The 13,977-nt window shown below is 53.6% G+C and overlaps 1 protein-coding gene across 3 annotated transcripts in view; it reads left to right on the top strand.

Annotated features, from left to right (window-relative positions):
- The window catches only part of MICAL3 (microtubule associated monooxygenase, calponin and LIM domain containing 3), a 177,031-nt gene that overhangs the window by 93,155 nt on the left and 69,899 nt on the right, over positions 1 to 13,977 (top strand). For 2 of the 3 annotated variants that reach the window (XR_013830666.1, XM_079938411.1), the window contains exons 15-20: positions 204 to 400; positions 1,707 to 1,819; positions 1,909 to 1,971; positions 2,417 to 2,590; positions 3,952 to 4,035; positions 13,690 to 13,876. Coding sequence is in view for 2 of the 3 variants with exons in the window: in XM_079938411.1 (XP_079794537.1) it covers positions 204 to 400; positions 1,707 to 1,819; positions 1,909 to 1,971; positions 2,417 to 2,590; positions 3,952 to 4,035; positions 13,690 to 13,876 (818 nt within the window). In the remaining variant the exon portion in view is untranslated. Of the gene's footprint in view, positions 1 to 203; positions 401 to 1,706; positions 1,820 to 1,908; positions 1,972 to 2,416; positions 2,591 to 3,951; positions 4,036 to 6,877; positions 6,977 to 8,620; positions 8,678 to 10,733; positions 10,842 to 13,108; positions 13,217 to 13,689; positions 13,877 to 13,977 lie in introns of all 3 variants that reach the window. The other variant, XM_079938413.1, reaches the window with a different exon arrangement.

Below are 13,977 nucleotides of genomic sequence, written 5' to 3'. Positions count from 1 at the left end.
ATCCTTTCTTCTCCCTGAGGATGATTTTCATTTCATTAGTAAAAGGAAGTGAGAGAGAGAGGTTTGCTCTCCGATTTCAGTGAGGCCTGCACCCTGGATTTTAGCTGAAAGACCGAGAAATAATGATGACTCTGTGATACCATGTTTTCTGGTCTGGGGACAAGCAGCCCATCTTGACACATTTTCCTCGTCCTGTTTCTCAGAGATTTTGATTCTTTGGATGAGCAAAATGTGGAGAAGAATAACCAGCTGGCCTTTGATATTGCTGAGAAGGAGCTGGGCATTTCTCCCATCATGACAGGCAGAGAGATGGCCTCGGTGGGGGAGCCGGACAAGCTGTCCATGGTGATGTACCTGACCCAGTTCTACGAGATGTTCAGGGACTCGCTCCCCTCCCGAGGTAAGGGCCCCCCAGGGGTGCTGCCGTGTGGCTCCCCTGCCTCTCCTTCCCCTGTGCCCCTTCTTCCAGCAGACCCGCTTCTCTGCACTGTTGTCAGCCCGTCGTTCTGACCCGGGTCTTGCTCAGCAAACCTGCAGTTGTGGAGGCCATGAGCATTCCCGTCTAGAACCTTGTCCTTGACTCCACCACCCTTGTTCCCTTTCTCTCAGAACCAGACTTTTTGAAAAGGTGCTTTTGCTGTGGCCTGGACTTCCTCACTGCCTAATCTTTGTGACCCTTTGCAACCCGGCCAAAACTGTTGTCCGTGGTCGTGAAGAATCACCAGATGCATGTTCTTCCCTCCTCTCTCACCTCTCAGGTACCCAGCTGTTCTGCGTTGTTCAGCCCTTGGAATGACGTCCTTTCTCTTGAAATTCTCTCTTCCTCTTGGCTTCTGTGATCCCGGACTATACTTGCTTTGTTCTCTTTCTTCTGTTAACTGTTCCTTCTCTGTCTTCTCTTTCTTCTCCTACCTTTTAGTGTTTCCAAAAATCTTCCCTTGGCCCTCAGGCTGTCAGAAAACAGACTGAGTAAGCATCATGATGCTTACAAGTGTTGACCATGGTACCTGACCTGGTTTACATCCCATTGCCTCCACCTAAAGTCACTAAACTTCCCTGTGCCTCAGTTTCCCCATCTGTAAAGTGGGGATAATATGTACATGGCTAGATTGTAGTACGCTAAGAAGAGTGTTTGGCGAATGGAAGCACTTAAACAAATGTTAGCAATGTATTATTAGTTTCAATTATTATTTCAACATTACTATTGTTACTAATAAAACATTGGAACCCACAGAGTTTAGGTACCATTCTCCAGTGCTTCTGGCCCATGTACTTGTAGACATCTGTGGCTTTCTCTCATTAGAGATGCAGTTCTTACAACAGACATGCACAACTCTGACATCAACAAGCACACCCTGAACCCATGACCCGAGTCCCGTCTCCTCCCCGCCGATGCCCCTCCCTTTCTCTCCCGACCTTAACTTTTCATCTTGAAGTGAGGCTTCGGCACTCTGTTGTAATCAGCAAGCAGATTGCAGCGTCTGAAAAGCAAAAGTGGAGGTTTTTGTGACTGAAGTGGATTGGGGCAAGCGTTGGTTTTGTTTGTATGGATGGAGAAGAGAAGGCCCAGCGTCCAGGGCTCCGTGTGCATTTTCTCTGTGGGGTTCAGAGTGCACGAACCCTCAGAGCTTCCTGAGGTTCCGAGAGCCTCCTGCAAGGAGGCACCCTCAGGGCTGTCCTTGGACACTGCTGGTTTCTGCCCACAGACGCCTTGGACCTGAATGCTGAGGAGAGGGCTGTCCTGGTAGCCAGCACTAAATCCCCTATCTCCTTCCTGAGCAAGCTGGGGCAGACCATTTCTCGGAAGCGCTCTCCCAAGGTAAGTGGAAGGGTTTTTCCTCCAGCTGCAGAACTAATGGTACAGTGCAGTGACTAGAGGAATGCGGTTTCCCTTTGCTCTTGGTGCAGGACAAAAAGGAAAAGGACTTGGATGGTGCTGGGAAGAGGAGAAAGACCAGCCAGTCGGAAGAGGTGAGAAATATCTGGAATTTGCCAGAAAGATTGTACTGAATTGCCCTCCTTGGCTGAAACGCTTAATTCCCAAATCGGTATTGCTAGATCTTTTCAGTTCACTCTTCGTGAGAATTGTTGTGCACAGATGCTTTCTGTGGCCTTTTGCCTTTGTGTAATTTTTTGGAGAGCATCCAGGGAACGCACACATGTGCTCTGGGCCTTCCTGTCTCTTTGGAATCCCATATGTGGCGAAGGGCAGCAGCTTTCCTGGGATGTGACCACACCGGCAAGAGCCCGAGTACCTCTTCATACTGCCCCTGGGCCCGAGGCCATCTGGAGATTTGAACCTTGAGGAGAGCCACTGAGCTCGACCTAAAGCAGGGACCAGCCGCTGTGCCAGGCCCTGGGGTGTGGGCAGGGGCTCCTCTAACCGAGGCTGGCTCTTGATACCCCTGTTCACCAGGAGGACGCACCCCGGGGCTACAGAGGAGGAAGGCCTACGCTGGTGAGCACACTGAGCGACCGGAGGGTGGATGTGGCCCTTGGCAACCAGAACAAGGTGAAGTACATGGCGACCCAGCTGCTGGCCAAGTTTGAGGAGAACGCGCCCGCGCAGTCCACGGGCGTGAGGAGACAGGTAAGCCCGGCTCACACCTCGCCCGCCCGGACCTGGGCTGGCCACAGAGGAAAGGGGGGTTAGTGAGTGAGACGGGGAACTTCCCGGTCCTGAGGGCTCAGGGCTCGAGACTGGCGTCTGCGTGGGGCAGGGACGAGGGTTCCTGTCCTTACCAGCCAGGCCCACCTGAGGATCTTTAAAACGGGGTGTCCAGGTCTGTGTACGTAGGTGTGTGTTCACGTACATGCATACGTAAGTAATATAAGAGGTCCCTGCTTATTGAGGAAAATACTGGAAAGTGTAATTAAGGCCCCTATAATTCTGTTAATATTTTGCTATGTTTCTTTCTGGTCTTTTTTTAGTGCATTCTTGTTTTCATGGTTGAGGTCATTCTTAACGTACACTTTCCTGTTCTGCTTTCTTCATGTAACTTTGGGTGTATTTCCATGTTCCAAACTCTATAAGCCTCTTCCAAAGTGTGTGCTCCATGCTTTTCTTAACTCTTCCTCTGGTGCTGGATGTTTAGTTGTTTCTCATCTTTGATGAAGGGCAGAGAGGTAGACACTCTTGTGTGTTGCACATGGTTTTCCTAACTGTCCTTGAACTAGGTCACGAGTGTGAGCACTGTAAAGGTTCTCCGTGGACTGCCCTCACTCCCCAAGTCCTGCCGAGGGCTGGACTGCCATGTCTGTTAGGTCTCGTCTCTCCTCTTGCTTGTCTAAAAGTCACTAAGGCTTCTCACAAGAGGAGGTACAGGCATTGTGAGATCCACAATGAACATTTCTTCTAAACCTCCGTGTGCGGGGAGCACCTCTTCATCTTCGCCACGTGCGCCAGCCCTTGTTCCTGTGGACCAGGGACCAGGCCGACCCCATCACTGACTTCTTCCCACGTCTAGTGCTTGGTTAGGTCCTCACGCTCCGGGCGTTCGTGCCGAGGCCCACAGAGAGCGTGCAGGCTCGATTGTGAACGTGTGAGGGTGCCGGGCGGCCGTAGCAGCCCAGCTTCCATCCTCCTCAGCAAGGCTGGGGTGCTCCCCACTAGAGGAAGTGTGTCCCCACTCATTTTGGGTGGGGAGATTCATTTTCCAAGCCAGGGTTAGTGGTTTAGGCTCAGAGCATTGAGCTTGGGAGAAGGATGATCAGAATTACAGTTTCTGTTTGTCTTTTCTTTTGCATTTGGCTTCGCCCGAGTTGGGGAGGGAGGATTTTCCTTTGTAAGTGTAACTTCCTGGAACTAATTCTGTGCACCCTCCTTCAGTTCTTAGATGAGTGCCTATCCTCCGGGAGAACCATTTTTGTGTCTGCTACCTTAATGCTTTTTTTTTTTTTTTTTGTCTCCATGTCCTGTTCCCTATCCAATACTTGGCCTGTGTGTCACAGCCGACACAAGAGCGTGGGCTCAGCCAGCCGTCCTGCTGCCTGCCTGAGCAGGGTCGCCCTGCTCCCGCCCCCCAGTGGAAACAGGTAAAGGAACTGCCCAGGGACCAGAATGGGTGCTGGGCCTTCCCACCTGCTCCTCCTCCGAGCCAGCCGGGTGGGGCCTGCACTGTAGAGCCCTAGGTCACGGGGTAGGGATCTCTGTGCTCATTTGAGTGGCGACTCTGGGGGAAGGTTTAACAGACACCACTGATAGTACTGCATGACTTGTTTAACTCCTTGGGATTTGGGAAACCCGTGAAAAGGGTGGGCTGTTATATTGGTGTTGAAACTAGCTGAAGTTATGTGGTACCTGTGTTCAGGTACTTAGCCTTTGGGGTTTTGCTGTTATAACCTTTGTCCCAAGTTGACCTTTGGCTGAAATGCATCCGCGTGACCCCTGGAGGACAATCCCGAGTTTCTAGAGCTTGGGGCTCGGGGCAGTGGTCTTCTCGTGTTAAACAGGAAAATGTTACCCAAGAAATAGTCTCAAACTGGTTTTTTCCTTGTTTCAGATCATGGACAGAGATGATCATGGGCGTTTTCTCAGTGTTTTGTCCACATTTAAAATACTCTTTTTGGAAATTTGCACTAAAGTTTCTGCAAGATCTCCTGTAAAGCTGCTTCTCCTACATAGTATAGAGTGGGGCGGAAAGAAAGAGGGGCTGGCGCCTGGCGGGGAACAGGAAACCCGCCAGAGCGATGGGAGGCCTCTGCTCTGTTCCCCCCATGTCACAGCCCTGAGTGCGGCCTGGGTTTGCTGTCTCTTGGTTTGGAATCGCTGAGGACTGGGGTTCTGAGCAGTCAGAGGGGCTGACCCTGATTCCCTCCTGTGCTGGGAGGTGCTGGGGAGTGGTGAGTTAGATTTGAGTTGAATTACACTTAGGGCAGAATGTTTCTTTCTGACTTTTCTTTTGATAATATGCACGTTAAGGCAGGGCCCGTGAGGCTGAGGTGGAAGCTTGGGAGCAGCGTCCAAAGTCACCATGAAGCCAAGCTGCCTCTCTCCCCATGCTTGGGGAGGGGAGGTCTTCTGAGGAAAACTCATTAGAAATTCACTTCTATTTTCCTTACTTACCCTTTGCCTAGGGTAGACCTTTGAAGTCTAGGTGGAAGGTATGATTTGAAGGTCAGTCTTGAATTGAGTATTACTAAAGGGGAAGGTGAACTCTGCACTACATTCCCAGGTTCTTACACTAGTCACGGAGGTGGACTGAGACAGGGAAGCACAGTTGGTGGGTGAAGAGGTGACTCTGAGTGGCACGTCCTGGAGTGGCTCTGGGTGGGCATCCCAGGAAGCCCGGGTCAGGGACCCGAGGGGCTGGCTCGACCGCCACTGCTGCCTCCGTCCCGTGGAAGATGGGCTTGGCTTCCGCTGGGTGCTGGGCTGCAGGGGTGCCCAGAGCCCTGCTTCTCCTGTTGCTGCAGCGGCTGGGAGCCTCCAGCCTGTGCGGGTGCTGCCTGACGCACCCAGGTGATTTGTGATCACGGTTGGTGGCGTTGAGTATGTACCGCCAGGCTCTCCAGGCCGAACAGACCCTTAAAGTGAAGCCTGGTCTGGGGAAGGGGTACCGGAGATGCCGGTCAGGAGCAGCAGCCGGGTAGCTGGACCCCGTTAGATCCTATGTGTAGAGCGGAATTGTAATGTGCTGGGCTGTGAGAGGACCCGTGTCACACAGCTCTCACGTCCTCCTGAGATGTGTTCACAAACGACTTATCCCCAGTGCTAAGTCAGGGATGGCGTTATGAGCCTTGCTTTGCCCATTTATCCCCTGAAAGACAGAGCACTGGAGGGCCACGCCAGTTGACGCACCAGTCCAGGGGCACAGGAAGTCCAGGGGTGCGCCCTGGGGGCTGACGGCGTGCCTTCCTGTGACTCACTTGCTGTTCCCCTGGAAGCGGCTCCAACTGAGGCAGGCGGGTGTGGCGAGCACAGTGGTGAGGAAGAGTGTGGGGATGCTCGCTTCTCGTCACCTTCCTGTGGCGTCACCCGGCTCTTCCCTCCCCACCTCATCCCCTTCTGATCTCAGAAATGGGTCCTGCAGGCGAATTCTGCGGTTAAGCAGCCTTGGTTTGGCTGTAGATGGTCAGTGGTGTGGGAACAGACAGAGGAGTGGGTTCTGTGGCCTCTTCCCCTCCAGGCTTTGCTGGGAGCCGCCTCACACGGTAGCTCTGGACGTGAGGAACCTGAGGCTTCCTCTGACTCGGGAATCTGGTGGTTCCTTTAGCACTGCAGGGTTCTGTCAGTCAGAGACAGGTTCACAGGAAGCGGACACCGTGGGAAAGTGATCCACAGACATTGTGTGGTGTCAGTTAGCGAAAGGTGTTAATTTTATACCCTGTTTCCTGTTCGTTCTTGTATTTCTGTGGTCGTCTCCCAGAACCTTCCGCGTGTGAGTGAGGGGACTGAGCAGGGGGAAGCAGTGGCAGGACGTGGGCGTGGGTGGCCCAGGAGGTGCTGGTCTGCTGCTGCAGGTGCCCGGGCGCCCCCGCTGTGGGCAGCAGTCGCCACGCTCCCCCCGTAACGGGAGTCTGTGTGCCCTTCTCTCTACTTGTAACTGAGCCCCTTTTACCCCCCAGCCTCCCTGATAAGCCAGCAGAGAAGAATATGCCCTGGTCCCTGGCATTTAGAAAGTGCTGCTGTGCAAGTCCTGACCCCGCAGTGGCTGCAGAGATGACTCTGGGATCTGCAGACAGAGCACCTCTGCCCCGAGGCCACGACAGGCGGGACAGGCCCCTGCCTGAACACGCCAGTTTGTGCTGAGGATGGATGGGTGGGGAAGGGCCTCTGGGATGCTGTTGGCAAATGCCTTCAGTCCTTCCAGACCCAACCTCAACGTGGCCACCATTTCACCTGTGTTCTCTCTGTTTGTGTCTATTGGCGTAAAAGCGACAGGAAAAGGAGCATTCTCGGACCTGCCCCAAAAAAGTGATCACTCTCTCTCCTCCCCCTACTCCGCCTCCCTGTCGGGCACGTGGCGACCAGCAGGTGACCCCCTCTGCATGCTCCGCTGTCCTGTGTGCCTGCCTGCCTGTGTGGGTGGCCAGGGGAGAGACCAAGTCAGGATCCCCTCATTTCAGTGATGACTTACTGGCGAAACGACCTTTGCTGGTGGGCCTCAGGATAGCACATCGTCCGTTCAAACCCTGGGTAGTTTAATCTAGTCCCGCATCACAGGACTACAGCTGTGCAGCCACAAACTAAAATTTAAACTGTACTTGACACAGATGCGAGGTCCAAAAGCCCTGGAGAGCATTTTTATGTAACCCCATTGAAATCAGCCATTTTTGTCTTGCTGCCCAAGGAGATACTGTTAAGGTGAATGTTGGGAAGCTTTTTATAGGGCTCCACTCTGTGAGTTTGGCTCCTTCTGATTTTGAGAGCCCTGCCTCTTGCTCATCCAGCTTTTGCCAACAAACAGCTGCCCTTTCCGTCCGCCCCACTCGCTGTCCAGGCAGACCACTGGAGAAGTGCTTCAAGGCGAGCTAACCCCACGTGCTTTGCGGCCAGCGCGCTCGTATGAAGTGCGTTTATAGAACGGCCTTTTCACTTGTGTTGTATGTCCCTGTAAAGTAAAACACTGATTTTGAAGGTAGGATCTATGGAAAGACATTTTCTCAGCTATGGTAGCCTATTTAGAAGGTGATCCCATAATGTGTCTGATATGCAGGGGCCCAGCCTATGTCCCTGGGTCTGGACGCTGAACCCTTGTAGGGTAGTGACCACCCTGGGCCCTGTCTCTGCCCAAGAACCAACGTGGGGCATTTCCTCTGACTCAGGCAGTGTTCTCAGTGCTTTTCCTGTGTCATCTTGGTCTGTTCTCACAATAAGCCTACGAGGCAGGTCCTGTTATCCTCACCTTTTACAGATGAGGAGACCGTGGTGCAGGCTAGGGGGGCCAAGTAGTTGTGCGAAGTCACACAGTGAGCAGAGAGCTAGGAGCTGAACCCAAGTGGTGTGACTCTGGAGCCCGAGCCCCGGCCTCGTCCTGCCCGCGGACACTGCGCGCTCACGGGCTCTGGACAACAGAGTGGCCACGTCGGGAGCTCCGGGTCAGTTCTTGCAGCAGGGCAGGGCCATACGGTGAGTGCTGGGCTATCCAGAGAGTGACTAGGGGCCTAGACGGCCCAACCCCACGTCACTGTGTTAGTGGTTTCCTCAGGGCAGCGGAGGCGGCGTGGGCCTGGGTCACGGTCCCCAGCCTCTTGGGTGCAGCTTCTGTGCTCCCCTCGCTGTGCGCTCTTGGAGTCTCCCGTGGGCTGTTGTCGCCTCTAATGCCTTGGTGTGGAAGCTTCACCCTCCTAACCTGCCTCTCCTGTTAGCCTTCCGTTGAATGCCTCTGATCACGTGCCGCTGTGTGAAAGAAATATGTTTGTTCCACCTGTGTACTAACCGTAGTTCCTTATTTATCCACGTAGCTGACCTCGTTGGAGGCCAGGTGGGAGAACAGCTCTGCAGAGCTGCCCTTGGGTCGCAGGATTTGATGTAGACGGGACTGTGGTTACTTGGGGTTGGGGACCAGTAGACAACAGGTTATGTGTTGAAATGAGCTCTCACTTTCTGGGGCTGTCACTTAGTAGGTCCAGATAGAGCATTTGGATGGAGCTTAAGTTTCTATTTTGTTGCCAACAGACGTACAGCGATCTTGATGCTGACAGCCGTGGCAAGCAGAGTCCCCGCCACGAGAGGGTAAAAGCACGACTGTGGCATGGGGGGCTGGCAGCCACACAGATGCGGCACGCTGGGGTGGGGGCGCAGGCGTGGCCCCTCTCCTTGCTTTTTCCACACTCTGGTCACCCAGCCAAGAGCCGGGACTCTTTTCGCTTACAGTGATGACCCTTGCAAATAGCATTCACGGTGGAACATCCATCCACTCAGCGTCAGACCAGATAGGAACCCTGAGAGTTTGTGCCCTGTGAGCGGCCTCTTCCCCTCCCTGCGCCCCCTTCCCACTCCCAGATATGCACCTTTGGCTTCTGGGGAAGGGTCGAGGTCAGTAAGCAGGAGGCGCTTGCTTGGCTACTTCCGGGATCCTGACGCAGAAATGCTGAGAAAGCCAAAGCTCTTAGAGCATGGGGATTCTTCAGGTGTGAAGAGGACGGGGCGGGGAAGGAAGGTGATGACAAGACAGGGTCCATAATGAAAAGTGGTATCTGTTCGAGACGCTAGTAGGGAGATGCCTGAGCACACCTGGCCATCGTATGATCTGACGAGTTGCAGAGATGCTCATCTCAAAACCTGCTGACTATGAAACTTTTTTGGTTGTTATTGTTACCCTTAAATGGAGGCCTGAGTGGGTGTAGCTCTGCAGCCAGAATGAAGAATCATCTCTAACTGTTCATTTCACATGGGCCCTCTCCTCTTATTTTTGCCTCCCCCTCTGCCTTTGCTCTCTGAGAAATGCCCTCATGGCTGAGCAGTAAGTCTGGTTCCCTCCTGGACCCATTAGGAAAGTAGTGGTAGCACTGTCTTCCTACCAGTTGCCAGGCAGGAAGCAGGCCCGGGGTGGGGGAGGGGGGCCTTTCCATGTCACCCGTGTCACCCACAGCTTCACTGCCTGTGCCCAGCCTTTCTTCCTTCTTCCCAGGCTGGTTCCTGTCAAGAAGAAAGCTAGGCACTTTGACTGCACAGGGCAATGCCCTCCGTTTTGGGGAATGCCTGTCTGAGGAGGTGCTGATGGTCTCGGATGAAACAGGGTCTCAGTGGGGAGCGGAGGGAAGTAGGTGGAGGAAAGAGAGATTGAATGGGGAAGCTGGTAGAAGTTGGGGCTGCAGGGCACCGAGGACAGGTGGGATTTGGAGCTCAGGAAGCAGCAGGGTTGGCGGGAGTTTTCCTTCATTTCCCCGGTGGGCTGGTCTCCAGGGTCTCCGGTGCAGGGTTCCAATCCAGGTACTCCTGGGGGGGTCACTGTTTTTGTTCCTTCCCGGACTCTCCCTCTACCGCCCACCAGTCCAGCCGTGCGCTTGCCTGCTCGCTGCCGTCCAGGGAGTTTCTCTCTGAGCCTCTGGAGCAGAGGCTGGTGACACCCCCCATCACCCGTGACACGCCTGAAGCTTTGAAGTTAGTGCGAGCTGAAGGCCGAGGGGTGCTTCTTCCCTGCGGCCCGCAGGTATCTCAGCCCGAACCTGCAGGCAGCGAAGCGGTTACTGCTCGCCAGGCTCGCAGCCCCTCCTGGCTTGGGGACCGGACAGTGCCTGGCTGCTGGGCCCACTTTTGCTCCACGTGCTGCATGCAGTCTGCAGAGGGTTGGGGCCAGCTCCGGGGCAAGCTCTGTATCTGAGCCCCACCAGGAGGAGGAGGAGGGGCCCCTTTCCTGGCTTTTATGGAGAAAGCGAGCTTTGCTCCAGAGCTGTCGTCTCCTGTCTGCTCCTCTTAAGGCCAGCAGAGTGACGAGCCGGTGGAATCTCCTTGTGCTCAAGAGAAATTCCAGCCCAGGCCGTGAGGGGCTCTGCAGGGCACACAGGACGTGTGAATAGGACGCTGCCTGCTGGCTGGCAGCACTGTGCACTTGAGAGCAGGGGTGCAGACAAGGTTTCCTGGGGGGCCGTGTTCCAGTGCGGGTGTGGCTGTGAGCGTGAGGCACGGTGGGAGCCTGGAATGAGCCACTGATGCTTCTGGAACTAAGAGCGTTTCTTTACTGCATTTGTCATCCAGATAAAGGGTCTGTGTTCCTTGTGTTCAGGTCAGCGTGTAACTTTTAACTTAACGTTTCCTTTGATTTTTTTCTCCGTCTTGTATTTTATAGCCAGAGCCTGAGCCTTCTCGTCGATTTTTTGTCGACCAGTGGGAGCTTTCTCTAAGCCTCCGCTCCGCCAGCCGCCCTGCCTCTCCCTCCTCTGACTTCCTCCGACAGGTAGCGGGGCCCAGGGCTTGGCCAGGCTCGTCCTCTTCAGCCTGCACTTTCTTCACCCACACGAACGGCAGCCTGTCTCCTTAGGAATCCAGTTGTGTGTGTCCGTCATGCATGTGAGGTCGGTAGGCGTCCACCTGAGTTAAGGAGGCTGCTAGCTTCACTGCAGCAAATTCTGTCCCAGTCAACCCATTTTCATTATAGTCCAACTGTATCAAATAATGAGAAAGCACTTTGTAGCCATTAGCTTTTTTAAACTCCAGACCTCTTCCTATTAATGTGTTATAAAATATGAACCATTGTGTAATGAAATCTCTTAAAGAGAGTGGTGGATACACAGTATTCTGGGTGCCTCTTGAATTGTAATCTCTTAAGGAAGAGCTCTGCTGTTTCCTATGATGGAACTGACCCAGCTGTGGACGAGTTTACAGAGAGATTGCAGGGGCTTTTGTCCTTTCTGTTTGTTTCCTGTTCTTGAGCTGGTAGCAGACTGTAGAGAATGATACGCATGTGTGGTGGCCACAGTATAAGTCCAGAGAGTACTACATTTCGACTGTTTCTTAAGAGTGGGGAGAGGAAAACCATCTGCTTTTCATGCCAGAAACAAATAGGACTCGAGTCTCCACCTCTCTTAGGTGTGTGCTCGTCAGTACTGTCACATCGCTGAGAACTGAAGTTGACAGATGCCTTTGCACTAGCAGCCCTGGGCTATACTTGCTGAGAGTGCTGGTTCTGATGGGAGAGCAGGGTCCTGGCTGAACAGGGAGGACCCTGGGCTTGCCCAGTGTCCCAGCCTCAGACTTGGCATCTGGTCCACGCTCCCACTCATCTGCTGCAGTTTCCTACTCCCTGGCGTCAGCTGTTCGATGCTCAGCTTGGCTGTGCCTGGGTTCCTGTCTGTTCCAGGCTTAAGCTTCCCTAATGTTTCTAATCCAAAGAAGGCTTAGGTCTAAGAGCCACTTGTGTTTCTCGACCACAGATGGGTATAAGCTGTGGAGTTAACGAGCAGATGGCACTATCCTTTGGAAATCGCCTTATTTTAAATTGAAAATATAATTGACTCCTCAGTTCCAGCTGAACCTTGGAGAATCGTTTGCTCATTTGTGCTGCTGTCGTGCTTGTATTTACACCGGGTCAGTTTCCCCCTAGGGCATTCCTCTGGTTTGTCCCTGCCCCGCCCAGGACGTGCCATTGCTCAGGCTGGTGATTCTTTTACACACGGTTTCGTGTGTTCAGACCGTTTCCTGATGGGGTTGTTGGCATCCCCAGCACAACCGCTCCCGGCATGTTTTGGATTTGGAATTAGAGTGAGGGCTCCTCAGACCCGGCGGGCACACAGCTGCTGAGAGGCGTGTCATACACACTGGGTGTCTGGGCCGTCCGCACAGGACGAGCTCAAAGCTGGGCTCCCACAGGAAGGTTTGCCATTGAAATTTATAGTTTTCTCCTGCTGCTTTTTCAACATTGCTAGAAAGAGGATTGAGGTGGTTGGATTTTTTTTCTTTTATCTTGTTTCAACGTATAAAGATATAACCCCTCCTGGACTAGAAACACTTTCTGGCTTCCACAGCAGCCGTGTCAGCAGTGCCCCAGCTGGTCCGGAAGGCTTGGTCTCAGGGCTCAGGGGAACACAGAAGTCTCCATGGGGAGAACGGGCAGAGAAGGGTTCTTCCTGGTAAAGCCCGGGGGCCTCTGGTGCACAGGACAGGGGCCCTGAGCGAAGGAGGTCATAGTGAAGACGGCTGTCATCCCCGGTGACACTGGGCTGTTGGCATCCGTTACCCAGATGGAGAGTCGGCCTTACTTTCTTTCTAAATGAGGAAATAACTCCCCAGGTCCTCTCCCAGGCCCTGGGATGTGCCTTCAGTCTGGTGCCCGCTGCCTTAAGTGAGGTGTTCTCTTAGGTTCTTTGAGGTTCTCTGTGTGTAATCTGAGCCGCTGGGTGGTAGGCCCTTCTCACTCTGTTTGCATCCATCTTGTCGTCCCGCCTCCACATCCCCCGCACTTCGTCCAGAGGGACATGAGAGACCAGGTTCTCCTTCCTGAATTTCACTGTCTCTGTGGCCATCGCTCCCGCCTGTGCTGACACCGGTGTGTGGACACTGACACCTAGTCCCCTGCTCGTGGGCACTGTGTTGGCATGTTTGTTGCTGCACCTTGTATTCATTTTATACCTTTCGAAGATTTTTTTCACCTGTCTTCTTAATTTATTTATTTTTTTCCTTCTCATTTCCCTTCTTTCTGGTCGTTTAACAATCTCCAACCAATAGAAGTATATAAAGATGTACACGGGCGGAGTGAGCTCATTGGCTGAGCAGATAGCCAATCAGCTTCAAAGGAAAGAACAGCCTAAAACCCTTCTAGACAAGAAGGAACTGGTAAGATACACTAAGGGCACTGTCTGTCTAGATAAGACAGCTCTGGTAAACAAGCCTGCTTTGTTCTAAGTAGCTCAGTGGCATATATGGCTGCTGCGTGCCATGTGGTAATTATTTTTTGAGGTTGTCTGAATTTTATAACTGAACTTCTAGGACTGAAACCGTTGTTTAGAATGTTGTGTGAACAGCATACTCAGTATCTCTAAAGTGATTGCTCTAGAGTCCAGGGCCTGTGTCCATGGAGAACCACGGGAACACCTTCAGATCAGAATCCGTTAAGAGGATTTGGTTTGCTTGTTATGAAATCGTGTAGAACAGACGCAGTGCCAAGTGCTGCGTGAGCACTGGAGGCACCGGCCTGTGGTGGTGTGCGGCTCCCGTCCCCAGGCAGAACCGCGTAGGGAGGGTTGTGCGCCCTGGGGAGGGGCTGGGAGGCCTCACCTGATGCGTGTCCCCCCACCCCCCACCCCCAGGGCTCCATGAAGAAGGAGTTCCCACAGAACTTGGGAGGCAGCGACACCTGCTACTTCTGCCGGAAGCGGGTCTACGTGATGGAGCGCCTGAGCGCCGAGGGCAAGTTCTTCCACCGGAGCTGCTTCAAGTGCGAGTACTGCGCCACCACCCTGCGCCTCTCGGCCTACGCATACGCCCTCGAGGACGGTGAGTCCCCGCGCTGGAGGCCGCACCCAGACTCAAGGGCCCCCGCTGCGTTCTTACACTGATGCTCTCTTTTCTGCCTCTCCTGAGCCTTCCCATCCACC

Source organism: Stenella coeruleoalba, assembly GCF_951394435.1.
Source record: "Stenella coeruleoalba genome assembly, chromosome: 11".
NCBI lineage: Eukaryota > Metazoa > Chordata > Mammalia > Artiodactyla > Delphinidae > Stenella > Stenella coeruleoalba.
The sequence above is the reverse complement of the archived record's forward strand: the minus strand, read 5'-3'. Positions and strand labels throughout refer to the sequence as shown.